This window comes from Sorex fumeus, unplaced genomic scaffold, assembly GCF_029834395.1.
Source record: "Sorex fumeus unplaced genomic scaffold, SorFum_2.1 ptg000002l, whole genome shotgun sequence".
Lineage (NCBI taxonomy): Eukaryota > Metazoa > Chordata > Mammalia > Eulipotyphla > Soricidae > Sorex > Sorex fumeus.
In genome coordinates, this window is record NW_026606059.1 from 60,453,321 (window position 1) to 60,479,647 (window position 26,327).

At 39.4% G+C, this 26,327-nt stretch overlaps 2 protein-coding genes across 2 annotated transcripts in view; one reads left to right on the plus strand and one right to left on the minus strand.

Moving 5' to 3' along the window:
* MTBP (MDM2 binding protein) overlaps nucleotides 1-23,594 on the minus strand; it is an 86,235-nt gene extending 62,641 nt beyond the window's left edge. The window contains exons 1-10 of the mRNA XM_056110582.1: nucleotides 23,474-23,594; nucleotides 22,288-22,368; nucleotides 20,763-20,836; nucleotides 20,531-20,682; nucleotides 10,286-10,344; nucleotides 8,689-8,833; nucleotides 6,558-6,675; nucleotides 4,442-4,576; nucleotides 4,129-4,223; nucleotides 1,770-1,842 (exon numbers count right to left, since the gene is read on the minus strand). Coding sequence (XP_055966557.1) covers nucleotides 1,770-1,842; nucleotides 4,129-4,223; nucleotides 4,442-4,576; nucleotides 6,558-6,675; nucleotides 8,689-8,833; nucleotides 10,286-10,344; nucleotides 20,531-20,682; nucleotides 20,763-20,836; nucleotides 22,288-22,368; nucleotides 23,474-23,594 — 1,053 coding nt within the window. The remainder of the gene's footprint in view (nucleotides 1-1,769; nucleotides 1,843-4,128; nucleotides 4,224-4,441; nucleotides 4,577-6,557; nucleotides 6,676-8,688; nucleotides 8,834-10,285; nucleotides 10,345-20,530; nucleotides 20,683-20,762; nucleotides 20,837-22,287; nucleotides 22,369-23,473) is intronic.
* A 287-nt stretch (nucleotides 23,595-23,881) lies between these two features.
* MRPL13 (mitochondrial ribosomal protein L13) overlaps nucleotides 23,882-26,327 on the plus strand; it is a 44,273-nt gene continuing 41,827 nt past the window's right edge. The window contains exon 1 of the mRNA XM_056111172.1: nucleotides 23,882-24,015. Within this exon, the coding sequence (XP_055967147.1) occupies nucleotides 23,989-24,015 (27 nt within the window). The 5' untranslated portion in view covers nucleotides 23,882-23,988. The remainder of the gene's footprint in view (nucleotides 24,016-26,327) is intronic.

A 26,327-nucleotide genomic window follows, 5' to 3' on the forward strand; every position in this document is an offset into this window, starting at 1 on the left:
ATGGTTTAAGGTTAGTATATTAAACTAATATTAGGCAAATTTTAGATACCTGCCCGATTTTGACTTCAAACATTATCTATAAAACTAATTCCTAAAAATTCCATCATATTTTCAAAATATCTAGGGCAGCTTTCTTTTTTTTTTTTTTTTTTGTATTTTTCTTCTCCCATTTCTTTTCTTTTTTTTTTTTTTAGTTTTGGGCCATCCCTGGCAATGCTCAAAGCTTACTCCTGGAAAGGCTTGGGATACCATATGTGATTCCAGGGATCAAATCCACATCAGCTATGGGAAAGCAAGTATCTTCCCTGTTGTCTGATTATCTCTCTACCCCTTAAATTAGGTCTTAGAGGATGAAAACATGTACTAGCGTTATACTTTAGGCTACTATACTTTCAAAGCTCAGTTTATAAAATTATTGAAATAACTATCAACTTCATGAAGAAAGTGACTAATAGTAAACCATTTAAATATCTAAGCTGAAGCAACAGTACAGTAGGTAAGATGTTTGCTTTACGCATGGCTAACCCAGGTTGAATGCCGGGTACTTCGGAGAACCCTAAGCCCCACTTAGTAAGTCCTGAACAATGCCAGTTGTGGCACAAAAACAGAACAAAATAACAAAAACACATATATAAGTTGTCATATAGTCAAGAAGCTTAAAAAGGGCAAATTTATATTTCCTCTACAAGTTTCCTAAACACAAAAAATTTGATAAAATATTTATAGTGTGACTCTGTCCACCTTTAAATCATACTATTACATATACATATGTATCTGCTAAAATAGCTGCAAATGACCTAAGCATCTTCAAAAAAAGAAAATCTGCAAATACTAATTCAAGTGATTTAAATGTTATTCTTAATTCTATCCCCCTAGGCTTTGCCATAAAAATAATAATACATATAGATTAAGTATTAATGTATATATTCAATGTAGCACTGTAGCACTGTCCTCCCGATTTACATGAGCAGGCACCAGCAACGTCTCCATTGTGAAACTTGTTGTTACTGTTTTTGGCATATCAAATACGCCATGGGGAGCTTGCCAGGCTCTGCCGTGCAGGTGGGACACTCTAGGTAGGTTGTCAGGCTCTCTGAGAGGGATGGAGAAATCGAACCTGGGTCGGCCACGTGCAAGGCAAAAGTCCTACCCACTATGCTATCGCACCAGCCCATAATCAATATATTCATGATATATTCACAGAATTGAAGTCAGATGTTGAAGAAGTCAATTAAAAAGAATTTTAGTGAAGTCTAAAATTCTAACATTTTCTTGGCTCTACCCAGCTGTACTCAACAGCTACTGGGGTAGTGTTTGGTATTGAGTTGGGGTTGACTAGATGCAAGGCAAGTGTCTTAACCCTGTGCATTCTGAGTCTAAATTTATTTGGGGAGAAGTGGTGGGGTTCACACAAGGCTATGCTCAGGGATCATTACTGGCAGGGCTCCAGGGACCATATGGGATGCCTGGGATCAAACCCGGGATTGCCACTAGCAATGCAAGCACCCCACCCATTAAACTATGACTGAGGCCCTAATATTTTTAAACTGTAAAGCAATTACTTGCCAGGAAATATATTTTTGAAACTCTTCTAAAAACAAAGCATCATTATCTGCAGAGCACTTTAGAATTAACAAGAATAATGACTGAAATCATGTTACATTTTATCAAAGAAATGAAACGATGCAGAAACAAAGCTCAACAAGCCATATTCCCTTTCCTCACACATCCTTAAATAGGATGTTGAAAAAAAAAAAACACCTTATTACCTTGTCACACAAAGAAGAAAGCTGCTCCAACAGCAACACAGAGTTCTGTTTGGTGTTGTTTCTTGTCAATCCTCTGTACTAAGGGTTAAAGAAATAAAGAAAATCAAAGTACAAAAAAACAACTTAATTAGGTACTTTGGATGGGTAAACTATGTGGTATGTCAATTATATCATAATGAAGTTCTCACTATCTTTCAAAAGATCACTTCGTTATTTTTGTAGATGAGGGAAGAATAACTAACAACTCCATTCCCCAAAACGTTTGGTGGGTCCTAAATCCATTTATGGAAACTTTTAATTGTAGGAATTCACAATTTCTTATTTTATTAAATGATTTTTTAATTCTGAAATGATAACAATAAGTAGTGGTAACTATCAGTGTTACTAAAAACTACAAGAACAAGGGATTTGTGAAGACTATGACTTCTTAAAACTTCAAAAATAATATGCCACTGGGGCTGGAGAATAGTACAGCAGGTAGGGCACTTATCTTGCATGGAGCCAACCAGGTTGGATCCCTGCCACCATCCATGGTCTCCTGTAGGATAACACTCTTTTGTCCTTCCTCAGGTAGCTTAGGTTTATCAGGTCACACCCATCTAAGGACACTGAACTTGTATTGTAAGCAATGTCCTTTCTGTGTGGACAGAGGAAGACAGTTAGTATTATACTTTGTAACTTGGGAGTTGATTGACTCTGAATAATATTTACTCCTGGGCATCTGATTTCTTGACTCAGTTAGTTGCCCTTAGTTCCTAGCACCCCAGTAGCAGGGTCCCGACGAGGGACTGAATAGACCCAGGGCAAGCTATGAGCTACCCTGGCATCGAAATGGGCCAGGCCAAAGAGCCACGACACTCAACTATAAGTTGAGGGCATGATCATGGACAAATGCTGTCATGATCCAAAAGTAAGTAACGACGAAACTAGGACCCTGCTGGAGCTAGGAAGATTAACCTGGCCTAAGGACTGTGGAATGTATAGTGAGATGTTCCCAGGAAGAACCAAACTAAGTTTATATCTCTTACTGTGCTCATACAGAATGACATTGCTAGAAATATTAGAAGTAGATTTATTACAACTATTTAAGTAGATTACTAACTGAGGGAAGAACATACCCTTGTTGGGATCCCACCCTTGAGCGGATCTCCTAGTAATCTGGAGTAATCTCTGTAGATGAGATTTTATCCTTGAGTTAATCTCCTGGAGGAGTGGTCTTATCTCTCTTTGTTGATTCGTCATATTCAACCCACCTCTATGTCACCGCCTTATGTGACTGCTATATAAACTAAGACGGTAAGCTCGGGGGAAGAGAGTCAGAAGCGAGAGAGTTCAGGCTCCAGAGATCCAGAGTCAGAGCAAGAGGGGCTCAAGCTTGAGAGAAAGAACAGCCGTCCTGATCCAGGCACACACAGGGCTCAAGAGCACCGAATGTAGGCGGTGAGAAAGAGCCATCCAGTGAGCCCGTGAACACACAACCTTCGGTGTGATAAGATTTTATAGTCTCCCAAGCCCCACCAGGAGTGATCCCTGTGTGTAGAGCCAGGAGCAAGTCTGTACTGCCAGATGTAACCAACATAAAAATTATAATGCGAACAAAAAGGTGCCACTATTCCATTTCCAGGCAATAATATTTTCATAGGAAATATACTGTGTGTAGGTATTTTCCTAAAAATTCTTATTATTTTCTTGAAAGAGGTATATAGAGTAGTTAGTGTACAAACAATGAATTGCATTTACTTTTACTTACGGATATAAACTTATAAAAGCACTGGCCCTTACATATCCATTCTGCCAATAGCAAGAGAAACATCTGAACATTTCAGGAATTTTTTTTTTTCTCTATAGATCGTTAACATTTCTCTTTCCTCCCTACCCTATACCACGATGTCCTCTTCCTATCCTAGAACCAATGACCGCATATGAGGTTTTATTTTGTTTAGTTTTGATTTTTACAGGTAACAGGACTTCTCTTAAGAAACAATATCCTGGTGGAGTTCATGCCCAATTCAATCAGCTAATCAATGGCTGAATAAATAGCAGAACTCCTATACAAAAAAAAAAAGGATAAGAAACAATATCCATCTAAAGTATATCCCGAGCAGGAAAGATAATATAGAGGGTTGGATGCTGGCCTTGCATGTGGCCAACTTGGATTCGATTGTCAGCACCCCATATACTTCCCTGTGATCCCTGGGCACCACCTTGTGTGGCCCAAAAATACAACAAAAGTGTATCAACTATTTTATAAAAATGTCAATACCCAGCATAGTCAAACGTCTAAATGAGGAGCATTAGCAAGAAATGATCTAGTAGATAGAAAACACAACTGAAAACAAATGTGTAAATAAAAGGATACAAGTCAAATTCAATGTCTGACATATAGTAGGAAGGTAAATCTGATAACTTTATCATCTGCACAAATTCCAAAGCAGGGCCATAATAGTGGAAAACCTAAAAAAAAGAAATTACAATTGGGTAATAATTTAACTACTGCCAATAAAATGAACATTCTAGTGGTTAGCAATTAAAACCATAAACAAATCTTTTAAAAAATAGGCTTTTGCATATTTTACAAACTAAAGTTATAAGCATAGATTATAACTTCAAACATATAGAAAAAACTGATACATGAATAGATAATTACAAAAAGCAGCTTAAATGTAAATTACCTTTGGCAAAATATTCTTATCCTTCAACAGTACTCTCTTTTTGGCAAGAGAGCAAGTATTTAAATCAGATGGAGTAAAATTCTTCGGTGTGATTCCCCTTAAACAAAACTCAGGAAAACTAATTTCAAATCCAAACTGAAAAGAAGCCAAAAGAATACAATTAAATATCATAAAGTGAAAAACTAATACATGTTAATGAACTACGAATGTTGGAAGGGAAGTTGGATCAATATAGCTTTAACTGCTGAGTTTAAAGTATGGCTCTTCTATGTAAATACACACCATTCCTATTTTCACTTGCACAGGGAATCTTCCATGGTCACTCGCCTGCTAGTTACAGAAACTAAGTTCATTTTATGTAATCACAGAAACAAATGACCGAGTTCACTTATATTTGTTCAATAACTGGCTTCCCACCAGTCTGTAAGTCTTGCAAAAACAGAACGAGCATATTTTGTTCATCACTTAAGACATTTCTTCAGCAACTTATACTGAAGAAATCAAGTTCTGCTACAGTCATAAGATAGCTAAAAAAGTTATAGTAACAACCATGATTGCTAACAGTTTACATCATGATTTGTTTTTACAGAATTTACCCGCCCCGCCACCATAAAATCCATGAGTCAGTTACTTTACTGTACCTGTTTTGTACATGAAGAGAGCTAAAACATCAAAAAGGCCAAATAATATCCAGCATGTCACACAAAACTAAAACTAGCAAGAAAGAGCTGGAATTTGAATGAAGGCAGTACCTCTGGAATCAACATTTTTAAACACGATAATGCCTCTAAGCTAAAAGGCATTCTCAGTCCCAGCCCCCTAAAAGTAATTTCTAAGTTTTTGTGTTCGTTTTATTGTGTTATCAAGGTAACAGGGTTTGCAATAGGTAATGTTTAGGTATTTCTTTTAAGCAATTAATGTTACTGCAATATATCTGCCACCAAAACACCAATATCAATCCACCTCTGTCCCTAAGTGATTTCCAGTTTTAAATATCATCTGCAGAAAAATAAATAATTTCCTTTTCATAAAAGTATAAAAAACATAATAACCTGCCATTATCCATTAAGTATATAAATATGTGGCTTCAGAAAAAGTATTCAAAAAGTTACTCTCTAACCTAATTCAGTTGGCTCTGGTTTGTCTTAAAATCATTTGAGGAGGTTTACTTGAAGGTTTATTTTACTTGATAACCTTCCCAAGATAAGGATAAACCAACAAGCAAATTGACATGATGGACCCAGACACATTTAATCACTATCTTCTTATGGATTTTTATTAAACCACAGTTAAAGGTTACTGCAAACGGGGGAAATTCAGTAATTGGTAAAATAAACCTTCACAGGAAAGCAAGGAATTACCAATTTTCTCATGCCACCCTCATCAAGCATTAAAAAACTTTCTTATTGTAGTCTTGTTTAGATACAAAATATAAAAATACTAGGAACACTTATTTCAAAATGGGGACAGAACTCATAAAAACCACAAAAATATTCATTCATTATAAGAGATGCTAGGATAGGAAAGGAGCTTTATGGAAATTTAAGATTAGAGTGTTCCAACTAATCTAACCTAATATTGTCATACTGTAATTGAAAGATCTGGAATCTTTCAAGGATAAAAACAACTGTTCAAAATAAGAGTGCTGGTTAGTAGGGCACAGCTGGGCACCTAAACTAATGTTTGTTACAGATGATAATATATTCTTGGCAATTCGCTACTATTTCACACATAAAATAACATAAAGCAACTTGGATAATCAATATGAGCTCAGCACATGTCAAAATTCTGTGTTTTTTTTTTAAAGTTATTTGTTGGAATTTCAGCTACCAAACCATAATCCTAGTGACTACCCCATTAAAAATGAATTCAAATCAGAAAAAGTTCTATTTTTCAATTAAAGTAGTCACTGTAAGATTCTCCGTATAAATACAAGGTTTGTGGGCAACTGTATTAGCATATATAATATATATGCATGTATATATGTATACATATATATAATATTTCATCACTTCAGGAAATCCTAGCTACACAGTGCTGTTCAAAAGGTCCATTTTCATCTAAATGAAGTTGAAAGGATTGCTTTGCAACTATAATAACCAAGAAAACCACTTACCTTTCTCTCCCATATCTGAATCTTTCCCCTCCATAACTCCTTTGAGTCAATAATATCTCTGAGATGTTCTAAAGAGACAATATTAGCAGAAAGGTACTCTGCAATTTTCTGACAATTTCTATAAATGAAAAATTATGCTAATTAAGTATAGGAACATTATTTTACCTAGATTCAACAATTAGAGCTAACTACAAAAGCCTAAGCAGCAAAATGGAGCTTTTATTACTGCTTTTATCTACTTTACCTCATTTTTTAAAATACGACAGAACATCCATTAAGTCCAACTCCAAGTGAGTTACTATCACATGTTCATTTAATCCCAGCATCCCTATGATTAGGAGTAACTGCCCTTAATACTACAGAAGAAGAAGAAAGACTTTCTTCTGACCATTTCTGGGCTTAAATGTGTCAGGTATATAACGTGTATCCACCCAAACTGAGTATCAGTTCTTTATCTTCAAAAGATGGATTATTGGGGCTGGAGCAATAGCACAGCGGGTAGGGCGTTTGCCTTGTACTCGGCAGACCCGGGTTCAATTCCCAGCATCCCATATGGTTCCCTGAGCACTGCCAGGGGTAATTCCTGAGCACAGAGCCAGGAGTAACCCCTGTGCATCACCGGGTGTGACCCAAAAAGCAAAAAAAACAAAAAAACCCAAACGATGATTATTCTCCTGAATTGTTCCCATAGAGTTTTATATAGAATTCCATGAGTATTTATTAAGACAAGCATGACTATTGGCAACTCTAATTCTCCTAGTATTTCAATGAAAAAGACAAAACTCATCTGAACTCACCCTTACTTACTGGTGAGCTCAGCATAAAAGCATAAAGTTATTAAATAACAAGATAAAAATCACGCGGTGGGAATTTGGTAGGGACTTACACAAACACAACTCTTTGTGCTTCTATGCACAAACCCCAGGCTTGATCCCTGAGCCCACTAGCTTATATAGTTGGGATGAATAATTCTGGGAGTGGAGCCAGAACCCCCTAAGTACTGCCTGGGAGCCACATACACAAATCAATAAATAAGTGGGATTTATTGAATCTAGTGTGAATACTTACGGTAAGGATCAAAATTTAAACCAACAACTGATGCATACTAAAATATAATAAAATACAAAAGTTTCTATTTCTTTCCTGGCACATTAAACAAAAATCAAATATAACATTATAAGTCTAGTTTATTCATCTACCAATGGGATTATTATAGTGCCCACTAAATAGTCACGGTCACAGTCCTCTCGTTGTTCATCAATTTGCTCGAGTGGGCCCAGGAACATTGTGAGACTTGTTACTGTGTTTGGCATACAGAATATGTCACGGGGAGCTTGCCAGGCTTTGCTGTGCGGGCGAGATACTCTCAGTAGCTTGCCAGGCTCTCCGAGAGGGGCGGAGGAATCGAACTCGGTCAGCCATGTTAGCTGCGTGTAAGGCAAACACCCTACCCGCTGTGCTATGGCTCCAGCCCGCCCACTAAATAACACAAGTCTATTAAAAAGCACACAAGCGTCAGAAGGATAGGACAGTGGGTAAGGTGTTTGCTTGCATGCAGTCAACCTGGGTTCAATTCCCAAACACTGCCACGAGTGATCCCTGAGTATAAAGCCTGAAGTAAACCCAGAGTATCACCAAGTGGGGCCAAAAAACAAAAGAAAGAAAATTAATTAAAACTAAATAAAGCATATGATGAGTTTGGAGAAATGATGCTGAAGAATAGTTATAAAATAGCATAAATACCATTCACCAAAAATTTATATATCTCAGAAATATGAAGAATGAAATCAGAAAAATCTAGATTCTTGGGGTTGGAGAGATAGTTCAATGGGTACACTATGGCCTTGCACACAGCCAACCAGGGTTTGATCCTATGGTCTCCCAAGCACCTCCCTTACCACAGAGCCACGAATAAGCCATGCACACCACTGAGTATGGCCTCAAATGCCAAACAGAAAAGAAAAACAAAAAATAAATCTAAATTATTTTCAATAGATAAATCTCTAATCACAGTATAGCATAAAACTACCTTAACAGATTCAAAAATCTTCAGAGTGATTCTATTAAATGACTAGCATGTTATAAAAACAGACAACACAAACATTATTCAATTATGATCAAGGAAACTTACATTTCACATTGATTTCCCACCATTGTAATTTTTGCTGAATACCATTCCCTCAAATGTTTTAATGCTCCGATAGCAGGTAGACAGTCTTTCAATTTAGGATGATCTCTGTCAGAGGGCAACAGTATTATATCTATCATTGCTCTACCTGGAAAGAGATAAAGCCGCTTTTGAATTTTTTTTAAAGATGTCAGATCTGCAACGTTTTAAAGAGTACCCTGAACAACTGAATTTAATGTGTATTTAAATGATAAAAGAGAATCTTAACACAATTTTTGGAATTCTTCAAAAACAATACACATCTTTAGAAGTTCACATTTTTTTCTGTTTATCATTTGATTTAAAGCCAAATTATCTTGAAATAGCTAGCATAAGCCAGAAAACAATGAGCTATATCATAATTACTTGCTAATTTGATGCCAGTGGTTAATTACATACACTGCTCTTGAGATCATCAATACTATTGTTCTAATGCACAGAAGGGGGAAACGATGCAATTTCATTATATTTTTTGACACTTAATTTTGTATACAAGAGAATGAATTAGCACAAATAAATTATTTCTCTTTTAAAAGGACAATGAAACATTCAGAAGGCTCAATTATACAGACAACATCATTGGTTTCTGAGGAAGAAGTATAACTTTGTGAAGATTTAAATTTATAAATTTACTAAAGAACCAAAATACTAAGGAACAAAAACAAAAATCATTTAAAAATTAAATAATGGAAATATTCTAACTTGGAAAAACAGTAGCTATAAAATTCGAACAGAAAACATTTCATTAAAAAATACTGATATATTTATCGGTTATTTTCTATGGAACTTTAGCACTACAATATTATCTTCAAGATAAGGGTTATTCTGTGAGCTATAAAGTCCCTTATGGTAACCACGTATGCTTCATTTCACACTCAATTCTTAGGACAATGATTGTTATCTAAGAAACACAGAAAATATCTACTTAATAAATGACCTTCAGTAATGAAAATAATCACAAAAGAAAGTTTTCTGAAAGTATTTGTGGATGCCAAATTGTCTCAATTTTTAGGTGCCATGAACTGATTAACAAAGATGGAAAAATTTAAGACAAAGGGAAAAAGAAAACAGTTTTAAGAACAATAAGATGCGTACAATTTCAAATAATAGGCTTTCCTTTTAAAAAAAATGATTTCATTTGAAAAAGTTGAATCAGAAAGTTATTTTACTATACAGCTTTCTAACTGATAATATATCCATTACTTCACACCATTGAAGATGTTATCCAAATTATCCTGGTTAGACAATTCCAGTTGTTGGTCAGAGGACCCAAGTTCTAGAAAAAAATATAGTGTTCAACAGATATATACAGTGGAAAGATTTTTCTTCAAGACTACTAGACAGTTCTTATTTTTATCTCATTAAATGGAAACCATCAAGAGAACTATAATGTCTTAAGAGTAACATACTTGTTAAAGTAGTTAAGTACATTTCTATATCAAGTTCAATTAAAAAATTATGTTCCATACTGAATTTCAAAGTTAGAAGTAAGAATAGAGACTGAATTTATAGGCAGCATAAAACAAGATACAAATTATTTAAAACCATCATAAAATATTACCAGGAGCAGGAAGCTTGTCAGATAACTGATGCAAATTTTCTGCAGATTCTTCATAAAGGCTAAAATAAAAGAATTTAGAAAGATAACTACACATATACATTATATAGAATTATAACAGGCAATATTAAGAGGTCCTATATAGATACACAGTTGGGTTTTTTGGGGGGAGAGGGTAGGAATATCACATGTGATGATAATCAGGTAATCAGGGGTTACTCCTGACTCAGCTCTGCACTCAGGAATTACTCAGGGAACCATATTACTTAGGGATGCCAGGGATCAAACCCAGGTAGGTGTGCAAGGCAAACCCACTGTACTATTGTTCTAGCCCCCCAGATACATATTATTAAATGTGCTTAAGTACTACCTTATTTGCTCCTCATGAACCACTACCATATTTAATGTTATCTTTCCCACTTAAATTGCCTGAAGTCAAGTACGTAATTGCCTAAAAGAAATTTACCCCCAACTTTGGTAGATATTTTTCCCTTTTGGGGCTCAATGTGAGTCCAAGTTCTTATAAGAAGAAAGAAACAACAAACCAAAGAGAAAGGGGGGGGAGTTTTTATATTATGTCTAGTGTATTAAATATAAATCCTAAGAAATGGAGCAAACTAAGCAATTCACAAGAGATACTGATTTTATCTGAATGACACAAAACAGCTCTGATTGGAAAATAAAATGCCCTTCTCCAATTCATCAGAATCTATTAATTTATCATCAAGGTGTCAGAATTTATTTCCTCAAAACAGTCTATTATATAAGCGAAATGACTCAGAAAGAAAGGGATAGACATAGAAAGATTGCATTCATCTGGGGAACATAAACTAACAAAATAGGAGACAAACAACCAAGAATGGCCGAGATTAGTACCAGGAATTTTACTCCATAGCTTGGAGGCCAGCCATGCTAGGGGAAAAGGGAGCTCAGATAGAGAAGGGAAGACAAAATAAAGAGTGTTGGGAGGATCCTCCCAGGATGGGAGAAGCATGCTGAAAGTAGACTGTAGACTATAGACCAAACATGATTGTCACCATTGCCTCTTTTGCAAACCACAACACCCAATAAGAGAGAGAGAACAAAAGGGAATGCCCTGCCACAGAGGCAGGGTGGGATGGGGGGGTGGGAGGGATACTGGGATCCGTGGTGGTGGGAAATGGGCACTGGTGGAGGGATGGGTATTTGATCATGGTATAATTGAAACCCAAGCACAAAAATTTGTAAGTCTACAACGGTACCTCATGATGTCTCACTAATAAAAATTTTTTTAAAAAAGTCTATTATAGAATATACAGGTATCTTAAAAACTTTTTCGTAAACCTAACACTGTCTAAAACACCTTAGGGCATCTCAAATAAAGCACAGTGTTCAAGCTCCCTCTTGTGGAAATAACTATAACACTTAGTAGAAATCGCCTTTCCCATTGCTCTCCATACTCCCTGGTTCAAAAAAAGCATAGGAACAGGGCCAGACCTATAGTACAGTGGGTATGGCATCTGCCTTGTTTGCCTATAAGGGTCAAACCCCAGAATCTCATATGGTTCCCCAAACACCACCAGGAGAGATTCCTGAATGCAGAGCAGGAGCAATCTCTGAGTACTGCCAGCTATAGTCAAAAAACATGCAAACAAACAAAAAAAAAAGGGCCAAAGATGTTAAGAAATTAGGCCCAAAATCCTACATCCATAAACTTCCTCTCCCAGAGTGATGACTAACAAAAGACTTTGAAAAGTGAAAGCAATCTTGAAAAAGAAAAACAAAGCTAGAGGCTCCCTTGGGTCAATCTGTATTTCAGAGCCAGAGTACTTAAAATAGTATGCTATTGGATACAGACACAGATCAATGGAAGAGAAGAGAGGCTCAGAAGCAAACCCATACATAGTATGTTTAATTAGCTGACAACAAAGGCAGCAAGAAAATCCAACTGGCAAGACAGTCTCCAATAAACGATTCTGGGAATGTGGGGAAATCATGTGCAAAAGAATAAAGTTGCGGACACACAAATGAACCTCGGTCCCAAGCAACTTGCTGTAAAGATAGAAATGGCCCTGGACTTTGCAATGGGCCATCTCCGTTGGGCTGCTCCAGACAGGGGTAGGTGACATCCCTCCACCTACCTCCAGGGAACTCAGACAGGCGCCATTTTCTAGAAACCAGCAATAAGCTCCAGGTACGAGTGACGATGGGACCAAACCCCAAGTTTCATGGCCAAACCCCAGGTTTCATGGGATGGGGGAGGAGTAGGCACTCCTCCATCCCCCGCCTCAGGACTCAGAGACGAATTCACACCCGGCCTGGCTACTTAAGCCCCCACAGGCCAGGATCCAGAGACACACAAACAAACCTCAGTCCCAAGCAACTTGCTTAAGCAAACTCTTCAGACCCTAGTTATCTAAATTTTAGAATTCCTAAAGCACGCAGTCCCTCTTGCGGCCACACAACACTGTAGTGCATCCATAACAAACAATACAAAACACATAGTCTAGCATTGCCTTTTCGGCAGGACTGAGAGGTGGTGGGTCTGGTCTCAAAATATGGAAAGTAAAGAAAGTAGAGAAAGAGAGCATTATGAAAATTTTCAGTAGAGAAAGAGAGTATTATGCAAATTTTCTGGCACACAGGCATGGGGAGGTGTGAAATGGGGGGAGGGGGGTTACTGGAGATTTGGGTGACAGATAATGTGCACTGGTGAAGGGATGGGTGTTGGATGACTGTATGATCGAAACTCAAACTTAAAAGCTTTGTCACTGTACCTCACGGTGAATCAATTGAAAAAAAAAGTTGCTTGCTTGAAGAACTGTTTTCCAACCCTTGACTTTGAGTCTGTATTTGCCTTGTTCAATGTGTTTCTTGCAGGCAGCAGAGTGTTGGATTCAGTTTTCTAAGCCATCCTGCCACTCCATGTCTCTTGATTGGTGCATTTAGTTCACTGACATTGAAAGAGATTATTGCCAACTTTATGTAGGACTTTGGTGGGGCTTGTTTTGTCTTAAAGCAATTCATTTAGATCTTCTTATAACAATGGTCCGGAGTCTATGAAGTTCCTGAGTTGTTGTTCATTGGCAGAGTCATGTATTTTTTCTTCAAATCTGAATGAGAGTCTGGCTGAGCTTAGTAAAGTATTATTGGTAAGGCTTTCATTTATTGAGTTTTTCACTATATACCACCACTATCTTTGGTTTTGGGGGTGGGGGAGGGAGGTTCATGCTATAAATCTTAAGAATGCTCCTTTTTTCCTTCTTTGACCTTGCTGTTCTCAGTATTCTATACTCACATTTTTTGTCATTCTGATTAGGATATGTCTAGGGATATTTTTAAAAACAAAAAACAAAAAAAAAGCCCAAGCCCAGATGGATTCATGAGTGAATTCTTTCAAACCTTTAAAAAGGCCAATTCTTTTAATTTGTAGATCTACAACTGTACCTCATGGTGTTTCACTAATAAAAATTTTTAAAAAAAGAGGTGACTGTTAACATAAAATGCCAATATTCTGATAACATAGGAAGAAATAAATGTTTTTAGATATATCCAACTCTATCAAGATTGAAAAAAAAGAAATAAAAAACCTGAATCTTCAGATCAAAAAAAAAAAGAAATTGGAGCATTAAGAAATAAAATGTATCCATATATACCATGAAACACCTAAATATTTATAAGCATCCTAAATAGAAGTTTCTTAAAATGTCAAAAGGACTGTATTCTGTGAGTCTTCAACAAACAGCATCTTTTGAAAAATAATACACATCTTTAAAAGCACCCAGTGGGGTGGGGAAAGGGAGGGAGGGAGGGAGAGAGAGGGAGGGAAGAGTGGAGGAGTGCCTACAACAGAGGCAGACTGGTGGGTGGGAGGCGGAAGGGAGACTGGGGCATTGGTGGTGGGAAATGTACACTGGTGAAGCGAAGGGTGTTGGAACATTGAATGACTGAAACCTGATCATGAACAACTTTGTAACTGTGTATCTCCTGGTGATTCAATTAAAATAAATAAATAAATAAAAGCAAAAAAAGAAATAAATAAAAAGGCCAATCCTTTTCAAGCTGTCCCAGAAAACTGAAGAAGCAGAAACACTCCCAGGTTCTATGAGGCAAATATCGGGCTGGAGCGATAGCACAGCGGGTAGGGCGTTCACCTTACAAACGGCCAACATGGCCGACCCGAGTTCGATTCCTCAGCCCCTCTCGGAGAGCCCGGCAAGCTACCGAGAGTATTCCATATGCCAGACACAGTAACAACAAAGTCTCCAATGGAGACGTTACTGGGCCCGCTCGAGCAAATCGATGATCAACGGGAGGGCCTTTACCTTTACCTTATCACCCTCAGTCAGAGACACTACAAAAGAAAATTACCAACCAGTATCCCTAAACGAACACAGATGCAAAGATCCTCAACGGAATACCAGCAAATAGAATTCAACAACTCATCAAAAGGACCATACACTATAACCAAACAGAATTCATCCTGGGGATGCAAGAATGGTTTAACATTGGCAAGTCACTGTCACTGCCCTCCTGTTGTTCATCGATTAGCTCAAGTGGGCACCAGTAACGTCTCACAACAAATTGTGAGACTTGTTGTTACTGTTTTTGGCATATCTAATATGCCACAGGAAGCTTAAAAGACAAAAACCATATGATCATATGAACAGATGCAAAGAAAGCACCTGACAAGATCCAGCACCCATTCATGGTAAAAACTCTCAACAAAATGGGAGCTAAAGAAACTTACCTTAATTTAGTTACCAAAAGCCCATAGCAAGCATTATTCTCAATGGGGAAAAGCTAAAGGCTTTCCCCCTAAAATCAGGCACAAGAAAAAGCTGCGCACTCTCGCCACTGCTATTCAATATAGTTCTGAAGTACTTGCCATAGTAGTTAGGCAAGAAAAAGATATCAAGAGTATACCAGATAGGAAAGAAAGAAGTCACACTTTCGCTATTTGCAGATGACATGCTACTATACTTAGAAAATCCTAAAGCTCCAGGAAGCAATTGACTTGTAAAGTAGCAGGCTACAAAGTCAATACCCAAAAGTCCAGGCTTTCTTATACACAAAGAGAAGAAAAATAATAACGTTAGAAAAATAATCCCATTCACGATTGTGCCTCAGAAAATCAAGTACCTCAGAATCAGCTTAACTAAGGTGGTGAAGGAAATATACAAATAAAACCAGTAAAACACTCCTTCAAGAAATAAAAGAGGATACACCAAGTGAAAAAACATACCCTGCTCATGGATTGGGAGGATTAACATTACCAAAATACTCTCCAAAGCATTATACAGATTCAATGCAGTCTCTTTAAGGAATCCCATGACATATTTCAAAGAAATAGACCAAACACTCTTGGAATCCACACAGAACTATAAATGCCCACGAATAGCTAAGCCATCCTTGGAAAAGAGAAGATGGGAGGCATCACCTTCCCAACTTCGAATTGTACTACAAAGTGGTAATAATTAAAACAGCATGATATTAGAATAAGAATAGATCTGCAGATCAATGGAATAGAGTTGAATATTCTGACACAGACCCTCAAATATATGATCATCTGATAAAGGAGCAAGAAATATGAAGTGGAGCAAGGAAAGCCTCTTCAGTAAGTGTTGTTGGAAAACCTAAACAGTTATATGAAATAAAATGAATTCAGACCTCCATCTAATACCAGGCACAAAAGCCACATAAAAAATGGATTAAAGATCTTAAAATCAGACCTGAATCCATAAGATAAATGGAAGAAAATGTGGGCAGAACCCTACATGACATGGCAGCTAAAGGAATCTTCAAGGATAAAACACCACGGGCCAAGTAAGTGAAAACAAATATAAACAAATGATACTACATTAAATTAAGAAGCTTCTACACCTCAAAAGAAATGGTGACCAAGAAACAAAGAGTCCACAGATGGGGCAAAAAAATTTACCCAATACCCATCAGATAAGCTCTGGCTTCTCTTCAGATCACATGAATCTTTTGCCCTTTACCAATACCCATCAGATAAGGGGTTAATGTCCAAGATCTATAAGGCACTAGTAGAACTTTACAAGAAAAAAAAAAAATCTAACTCCAACAAAAGATGGGGAGAAGGAACAGAAAATTCCTTAAAAAAAAAAAAAAGCCAAGACACAAGAAAAAATGCTCTACATTGCAAGTCATCAGGGAGCTGCAACAATGAGATAACCATTTTCCAACACAGAATGGCACACATCAAAAAGAACAAGAGCAACCAATGTTGGCACAGATGCACAGAGAAAGCAACTCCCCTTCACTGTTGAGGGAATACCGACTGGTTCAGCCTTTTTTGGAAATCAATTTGAGCATTCCTAAAAAAGCTGGAAATTGAGATTTCATATGACTCAGCAATACCACCTCTGGAATAAAGCCTGGGGGCCCCAAAACACACAGCAGAAATGTCACCTGCATTTCAATGTTCATTGCAGCTCTATTCACAATAGCCAGAATCTGGAAACAACCTGACAGCCCAAGAACAGATGACTGGTAAAAGAAACTATGGTACATCACCACAATGAAATATTATGCAACTGTTAGGAAAAATGAAGCTACCAAATTCAACTATAAATAGATGGACATGGAGAGTATCACGTAAGTGAAATGAGTCAGAAGGACAGACATAGAAAGACTGCACTCATTTGTCTGTTATAAAAAAATAACATAATATGAGACTAATATCCAAGGACAGTGGAAACAAGGGCCAAGAGGATTGGTCCATGGTTGGAAGCCTGCCTCAGGTGCTGTGGGGGGAGAAGGCAGTTAGGAAAGAGAAGGAACCACTATGGCAATAATAGTTGGAAATGATCATTGTGGGTAAGAACTGTGTGCTGAAAGTAGGTAAAGGACCAAACATGATGGCCTCTCAGCATCTGTATTGCAACCATAATGCCCAATAGGATAGAACAGACAGCCAGACAGACAGACAATTAGAGACAGAGACAAAGAGAGAGATGGAAAGTATCTGGCATAGAGACAAGCTTCTGAGGAGGGGGTGTGGCAAGAGGAAAACTGGGGATACTTTGGTGAGAAATGTACAATGGTGGAGGGATGGGTGTTAGAACATTGTATGACAGAAACTGACCATAAACAGCCCTGTACCTGTGTATTTCACAGTGATTCTATTTTAAATAACAGCCAATATTTAAATAAATAAATAAATAAAGTTGCACCACTAACATCAAACACAAATATTAACTCCCAACAGACTAAAGACCTGAACAAGATCGGAAACCACAAAAATACCCAGAAGAAAACAGGTGGCAGGCTGATTGACACTGGTCAGAGGGATGTTCTCCTGGATTTTATCCTAAAGCCAATCAAATGTTCCAACAAAAGGACAAATAAATGAAAGGGAACTGCATAAAACTAAAAAGCTTTTGCACAGTGAATCAAAAAAAAGAAAAGAAAAGGTGACCTACCAAATGCAATAAGATAGTCACAAACAACTGCCAATAAATCAAGGGAAAATAGTCAAAATATACAGAGGCCTGAGATCCTGCTGATCATGTCAGTGGCAACTGTGCCTTCCCTGTCAGCACAAATCCACAAGTCTGTTCCTGCCAAGCTACTGATCTGTTTGCATTCAGTAGCGTCCGCCACTCAGAGGCTCTGTGTTCCCTGCACTGAAGTAGTGTGGAGTGGCACAGAGAGATGTGTATGCGCATTATAGCTGGAATGTGTGACCCCTGGTGGGCAACACTCCTGAGAAGGGTGTGAGCATTCTGGCCCAGAGGGCACTCCAGAGAGGGAGTGCGCAAACACCACACCTAAAGTGGGCCACCCCAGTGAGCACCATGGCCAGGACCCGGCATTGCTGTATAATCGTCACAGATTTTGCATCAAATTTTTTCTGGGGGGAAAAAATGGTGTAGTGTATAACCATAATGTGAAGTCTTTTATTTAAAAAGTTTCAGGACTGGAGAGATAGCACAGTGGGTAGGGCGTTTGCCTTGCACGTGGCCGACCCAGGTTCGATTCCCAGAATCCCATATGGTCCCCTGAGCACCACCAGGAGTAACTCCTAAGTGCAGAGCCAGGAGTAACCGCTGTGCATCACCGGGTGTGACCCAAAAAGAAAAAATAAAGAAAAACATTATTTTAGACATCACAGGTTGCAAAACCTTTATTGGTAGTCTTGTGCCTAAACAGTCTTGTGCCATAGCCTCCACCAGTGTCCACTTCCCTCCAGCACTGTGCCAGTGTCCTCTGTACCTCCGTGGTAAGCTCTAGAGGAAACCAGTTCTCAGTTTCTGTCCCTTTTAGGCATTTTTTGTTTCCCTACTATGGATCCTTATATCCCACAAATGTGGGAGACCATTCTGTATCTGACCCTCTCCTTCTGACTCACTTCGCATAATACTCTCCTGATCCAGACAAGCAGCGGCAAACCTCGAGATTCCATCGTATAATCTTAGCATATCATTGTGCGCGCATTACTTCAAAACAGATGTGAGGAGGAGTTGGAGAGAGCGAGTACAGCGGCTAAGGTGCTTGTCTTGCATGCAGTCTTGCATAAGACTTGAGATCCATCCTGGGAATCCCATATGGCCCCCCAAGCCCTACCAGGAGTAATTCCTAAGTGCAGAGCACGAAGTCACCCCTGAACATTGGCAGGTGTGGCTCCAAAATCAAAAAAACAAAGAAAATAGTGTGTGAGATTATGTGCTGATCAGGATACTATTTCAAATATAAAGAATTCATACAACTCAGTAAAAACAAACAAACCAAAACCATCAAATTCAACAGGCAATGGGAATTTTCAAGGAGACAGCTCAGAGGCCAGGGGTTCAAGCCCAGTACCACATGCCCACCCACTCGCTGTACCAGATCCCCAAGTACCACTAGGCTGGCACCACAGGGCCCCAGTAGCTCCACACCCTCAGGCTCCTGTACTGAAATGCCTGGTCCAGTTAGTGGAGTAACACAGGAACTAGCCTCTGGGCCACTGAGCATTTCCTGGGAACACCTTCGTCAGGCCCCCAACTCCAAACTGGCAGAGGGGTCAAGGAGGTAGTTTGAAAGGCTAGAAAACAAATTTTGATGTGAGAGCCTGGAGTTCAATTCCCACCACCACAGGGCTCCCTCCACATCAGCTGGAAGTAGCTTGTGAGCACAGAACACTGCTGGTATGGTCCCTAAACAACCAAAAAGGAGCAGAGGTTGAAAAGCCATTCTTCTAAGGAAAGATAGAGCCAAGATGCATATGAAAAGAAGCTCAATACTACTAATCATTAGGGAAATACAAAGCAAAACTACAATGGGATTATTGTCTCCTTTCAGAATAGCTGTTAACAAAAAGACGTTAAGTTGTTCGTGAGTTATGAAGGAAAGAGAACACTTGTACACTGCTGGTGGGAATGAACACTGGAAGGGCTTCAAGGGAAAAATGGTTGGGAGGCTTTCAAAGTATAATGACATATCACCTAGAAATTTTCCTTAGGGTATTTTACCTAAAGGAAAAAAGTAAGCCCTCATTCAAAAGACAAAATCATCCCCATGATCATTGCAGCATCAATAGCCAAGATCTGGGAACAACCTAAGTGTTCATGGATGAATGGATGAAGATGTGACTGAATAACAATGCAATGAGCCCTGAACAAGAAGGAAATCTTGCCACTTGGAACAACATGGCTGGACCTGGAGGGAATGAGGCTAAATAAAATAAGTCAGACAGAGAGAAACAAATTCTGTAGGATTTCACTTACTTTCCGTATCTGAAAACAAGCAAATAAAACTAAACCAAACTAAAATTACAGAAAGAGAAAACACTCAGTGGTTATCAAAGGAGTGGACAAGGACTGGGGTGTTGAAAGGAGAATTGGGGGGGGGGGATCAGGGGTGAGGATGGATGAAGTTAGAGGTACAACAAATTTCCAGTTACAAAATATATTAGTCAGGCAGCTGTAATGTGTAGAATGAGGAGCAACTATAAGATAATATTGCAAATTTGAAATTCGCTAGGAAGACTTAATGTGATGATCACTTCAAAAAACTCAAATGTCGATTCATTATGTTGTAAACCTGAAACTAACATAATACTGTACATCAATAATACTTCAAGTGGCATATATACCAAAGATCTAACATAAGATCTGTCTGTCTTCCAAAATAAAAAGTGGACATTCCAATTAACTAAACTTCCTCCACCATGGTTGCTACAGTATCAAATATTCACTCATATCTAAAATGTAATTCATTAAATATTTTATAGGAGCACATATAAGAAACATATAAACATACTCAGTCAAGGATGTCGATTCCCTGCTATTAGTATCTTCTTCCTCAAAACACTCAACAGCATTCAAACATTCTTCAATATTTGTTTGAAGAAGATCTTCAATTTCATCTTTTTCCACATCAAAATGGATCTCTTCCCAGTCAGAACTACAAAACTAATATCAAATATTTTCATTAAAGATCGGATTATTTTTATTAACAAGGAGACTCACTAATGACTATTCATATTAATTACCTGATAAAATCCACAGATTGCCTGCACCGCAAAGAACCACTTCTTGGAGCCTGGTATTCCACCCACTGAACAGGCTTGAAAATAAAATCACATTTATAAAAGGAAATATGCAGGTGATACCACAAATTTATACCACAAATATGCAAATGCAGAATATGTACTATGAAAATTTAAGATTTTGACATATGTAGCTCTTTAAGTTTTGTATGTACGAATGTATATAATTAGTAACCTGAATATTATATTCAATATATTGTACTTGCATATAAGAAACACTCATTTTATTTAATATACTGTCTGTACATAATCTATATTATGAATACTATATAGCACGTATAATATATATCACAGAATATGTATGTTACAGCATTGTATTTTCTTGAAATCTTTGCAAAAATTCAGTCTGCTAAAAAACAAAATTTTTATTTTGCTTCATCACCATTCAAACTCTGTATTATTTTAGTAATTACTTCAAACACTAATATAAACCAGAAAGATTAAACAATATAAAACTATCCCAAAACAAAAACTGTCTCATAATAAAAAACCATGTAAATCATTTTAGAAAAAAAAAATTTCTTCTTCAAACACCATGAAGGTTTTGTTCAGTCAGAATGGAGAGAAGGGAGCTAAAGAATAATTCACTATAGCCTACAGACAAAGAAGATACTTTTGGAGATTTAACTATTACAATGGAACACAAAATTAAGGATTACCCTAGGGTGTATGTCAAAAGAGTCATGAAGAATTTAGCCATATACAGAAAGTGGAAGCAAAGGAGAAATATATGGCAACCAAGGTTTAGCTCATGGCCCTCAGTAAGATGCTCAGCCTTACTACTTTCCTGCCAACATAAAGCAGAAGACTTTATCTTCCACTTCGTCAAGAAAATAGAAACCAGCAGGTAATGATGTCCATGACAACTTATCTGTAAACACGGCCCACTTGCATTCTCTTTGCGTTTCCTTGCTCTTTCTTGTGAATATATAAGAAGCACTGCTTTCCAACTTCAGGTTACCCATCAGACTTGCTGTGGAAATGCAAGTTACCAACTACACTTTCTTCCCTGCATCTTCAGTCTCGCCTCCATCCCTTTCAACTTTTTCATTCACACAAAAATACGGGCAGTATAAAAATGTGACAGAGGGAATGCGGGGAGGGGACAGAGGGAAAGGAAGGAGAAAAGAAAGGGCAGTAAAGGGTAGAATGAAAAAAAATGGTAAGGAACTGGGTGTATAAATCGTAATAAAGTATTTTCTAACCATTTTTATGAACCTAAAGATAGCACGACAATTTTAGAAAAGGGACAAAACTCAAGCTAAGAACCTAGAATAATGCTTATAGCTTTATGAAACTTAACATCAGTAAAGAGAGGGATAAATTCTTTTTTTTTTTTTGCTTTATTACCGCCCTATTCTAGTTATTTGTACACAGTCAAGAAGTTATTTCTTGTATTCTTAATTATTTCCAATACAAATTAATGTGTCAGGGAAAAAAAAAAGAAAGAGGTTTATGTTACACTTACCAGGGAAAGTACTATCTTCTGGACTAACTGAAGCACTAATGCTTTTTTTCAAGAGATGATAAACATTTGCTGCTGATAAGTCTGAAAAAAGAAAAGACTAACTCAACAGGCTAAAGAGTTTATGTAAGTCAAGTTCAACTTCGCCTTCTTCAGAAACAACGTTTATAACAAAAAACTACATTCGGTTCAAGCTCTCAAGTTCTGTTATAACAAATCTATAGAAAGAAGAGGAAATAGACAAAGATTCCAGTTTGCAAACAACAAACTGTTAACACAAAACTCAAGTTTCCCCAAGAAAATGATCTCATGCCCGAGTGGCAAACAGATAATAATGTTTGCCAAACAACCTCATTGCCTCTTTTTCAGTACGCCTGCTAGATCCAAACAAATAAATCGCAAAACAGAGTGGAAGAAGACAGGTGCAACACATGATTGCCACTCCATTCCTCTTTTGCAAACCACAGCACCCAAAAGGAGAGAGAGAACAAAAGGGAATGTCCTGCCACAGAGGCAGGGTGGGATGGAGGGAATGGGGGGTGGGAGGGATACTGGGATTAGTGGTGGTGGAGAATGGGCACTGGTGGAGGGATGGGTACGTGATCATTGTACAACTGAAACCCAAGCACAAAAATGTGTTAAGTCTACAACTGTACCCCATGGTGTTTCACTAATAAAAATTAAAAAATAATAATAAGCGGTGCAACCTCAAATGTTCAAAAGTGGTTTCAATGTACCACTTGTGGTTGGCTTTGCATGAACTGTCGCGAGCGTGCAAACTCTGGGAGAGCTTTGATCCTTCCCCACCCCACGGGGTTTTCCTTTGCCATCTGCATCTGACAGATGGGAGGCAGAAAGACCAGGTGAAGGAATGCATGCTTTCGTTTCCCAAGGGCAGCAGCACTGGGGCTAACACCCAGGGGACTTAAATTCCCCGCCGAGTCCAGAGTGCTTGCTGCAAGCTGGCACGCACAAGTGTGTCCCTATTACTGCAACCTCGCACGCACAAGCGTGTCCCTATTTTCAGCCCGGATCAGGTCGCTTCCAGATCAGCTTTATTCTAGATCCCGAGTCACACGGTTACAGGGATTTTCCACTCCCACCGCCTCCCTCGGCAGAGTAATGTTTCCCCCAGGTCCAGTTTCTCCCCTGCGAGCCGTTCCCGCGCTTTTCGCTGCTCGGCGCTTACCCGGCTTCTTCTCGGCCCCCTCGCGCGACGACATCTCAGGACCACACTCGGCCTCCGCACCCCCAACAGCCGCGGGGACTTTTCCATCTCCCCAGAGGACGAGGAGCAGGTACCGATCCATACTCTCCTAGCCGAATCCCCTCAGCCATCCAAAAAAAAAAAGTCTCGGTTTTCCCATCCAAACAACCGCGCGCTGCTCGAGGACTTCCGGTTCCCTGACAACTGAAGTCGGCTGGAAACTGGGACGGGCGCAGTTGGTTTTTCCATACCATTTCGAACCATCGGGTGTTTTTCGGGAGTTAACGCTCACGGCGTGATCATCTCCTTTCTGAAGCTCGCTGCCTGGGGGGAAATGAGAGGGGACCCAAGAAAAGGAGAGGAAACAGGCGAGCGCTGCCCGACCCCGCTCTAGGAACTCTTATGCTCGCGTGTCTGCGTTTCCGGCCGGGCCAGTGATGCTGCGGGACGGGGTCGTGGGAAAAGGACGTGCAGCCTAAGGTTTCGGCTGGGGAAGCATGTCGAGTTTCTCCAAAGTGAACCAGGTGAGCTCGTGTTGCATGGAATTTATTATTCTGCTCCAAGAAGCTTTGCGACCTAGAGCATTTAGTGACGCTGACTTAGAGAGGAAGCCGAGATCTGGGGCTCGGAAGGACCAGCGCAGAGGAAAGGGTCGTGGCTGTGGCCACCCCTGCGGGCTGTCAATCTCGGGGGCTTCGCTTTCCAGCGCTGCCCTTGCCCTGTCGTTTGATCCAGGAAAGAGCATTGGGAGAGAAGACCCCCGGGGTGATCAAGGAAATCACACAGGGCATCGCAGAGCGCTGTTTCTGCCCCCCAGGACACGGAGGTCGCTGGCTGGTGGAGTGAGGGACGTTACGACCCCGGGGACTGAGCGAGGCGGCTTCTGAGTCGGGAGTGGGCTTTGCAGACACGCGAGCTTGCACGGTTGCGCCGCTGCAAGCCCGTGGTCTCTCTGGAGGAGCGAATCCAGGCCTCTCCCAGCGCCAGCAATGTGCCACAGGCCGAAAGAGGGAAAATTGAGGCTGAAGCACGTTTAGATCTTGAAAAAAAAAAAAAACACCCGGATTTTCGACCTAAAATGTGCCTTCGTTGCTTGTATGCCCTATATCAGATAAGGATTCTTTAAAATTACTTCCAATGCCATTTCTTAACCATAATCTCCAATGCCAATTGTAGCTAAAGAAAATTTAACCGCAATTTCTTAATATCAAGTACGGGTTTAAATTTTCAGTTTTATCATATACATTACAGTACAGTTGCAATTCCCGGCACCATTTGATCCCCCGGTCATCACCAGATGCCGACCTAAACCCCCCCACTGAGCACACCAGTATCTCTGGAGTGGCCCAGGTAACCCCTATCACCGCAGAGTCTGAGCAGCATCCTTAAGCCCTTGCATTGGACTAACAACCCACTTGGCCAAGAATTTTTGTGGGTGGTGGGACCCCCCTCTCCACCCCCACCCAGGACCTTCTGAGCATTGCTTTGAAGGTCTAAAGAACAGGAAGAAAACAGAAGTAGAAGTTTTATGAACTGATTTGAGATTAGTGATAAAAATTTTAAATAAAATCAAGTAACCTGGCTCTGAGTTGGAGCGATAGCATAGCGGGTAGGGCGTTTGCTTTGCACAAGGCCGATCTGGCCGACCCAGGTTCAATTCCTCCGCCCCTCTCAGAGAGCCGGGCAAGCTACTGAAAGTATCTCGCCCACCCAGCAAAGCCTGGCAAGCTACCCGTGAGGTATTCAGTATGCCAAACACAGTAACAAGTGTCACAATGGAGACGTTACTGGGCCCATTCGAGCAAATCGATGAACAGGACAGTGACAGTGACAACCTGGCTCTGTTTTCCATAGCACTGTTTAGTTGCTTTATACATGCAAAGAGGAAAGCATTGGGTCAAGATCTTTCAGGGACTGAAATTTTCGTAGATTTCTTTATGCAGTGAGGAGTACTGTGAAAAATGCCCAAAAGTGTGTGTGTGTGTGTGTGTGTGTGTGTGTGTGTGTGTGTGTGTGTGTGTTGGTGGGGGAGGGAGGGAGAGAGAGAGTAAGAAAAGCACCTGCCAAAGAGGCAGGTAAGGGGTGGGGAGTGATGGGAAGGAACCTAGCAATACTGGTACTGGGAAATGTACACTGCTGAGGGATGGGTGTTGGAATATTGTATGACTGAAATTTAATCATGAATGACTTTGTAACGCTCTAAATAAAAAAAAATTTAAAAAGTACTATGAAAACATTGGCATATCTAACATACAGCCCAGAGGTATCTAAGGCAGCTTTTGTGTTTGGGGGCCACACCTAGTGGTGATCAGGGCTTACGCCTGGCTCTGTGCTGTAGGATCACTCCAGCAAGCAAGCACCCTACTCACCAGAGTATCTCTCCAGCCCCCAATAGTGCTTTCGAATATTGGGGTTGAGGGGTGGTGGTGGTGGCACACCAACTGTGCTCAGAGATTATTCCTTTGCTGTGCGTTCAGGGGTCACTCCTGGCAGGGCTCCGGTGACCATATCTGGTACTGGAGATCATATCTCGGTCAACTGCATACAAGGCAAAGCACCCCATCTATTGTACTGTCACCCCAGTTCCTAGAGCAGCTCTTAAAAATTTAAGTTCATTTAATGTGTTCCATCTCTATATTTTTTCTGCTATTTAATTCTCCCTTGGAGTTGACTTCTGAGTAGTCCATAGTTTTAATTGACCCCTTCTCTTTCAATAAAATATATCTGCTGCTTTCAAAAAATTGTCAAAACCTTTGCTAACAAAACCTTTTCTACTTTCCTAAGAGCCTCTCATCACCCGTCCATATTTTTTGCATGATACCAAAAACTGTCATAG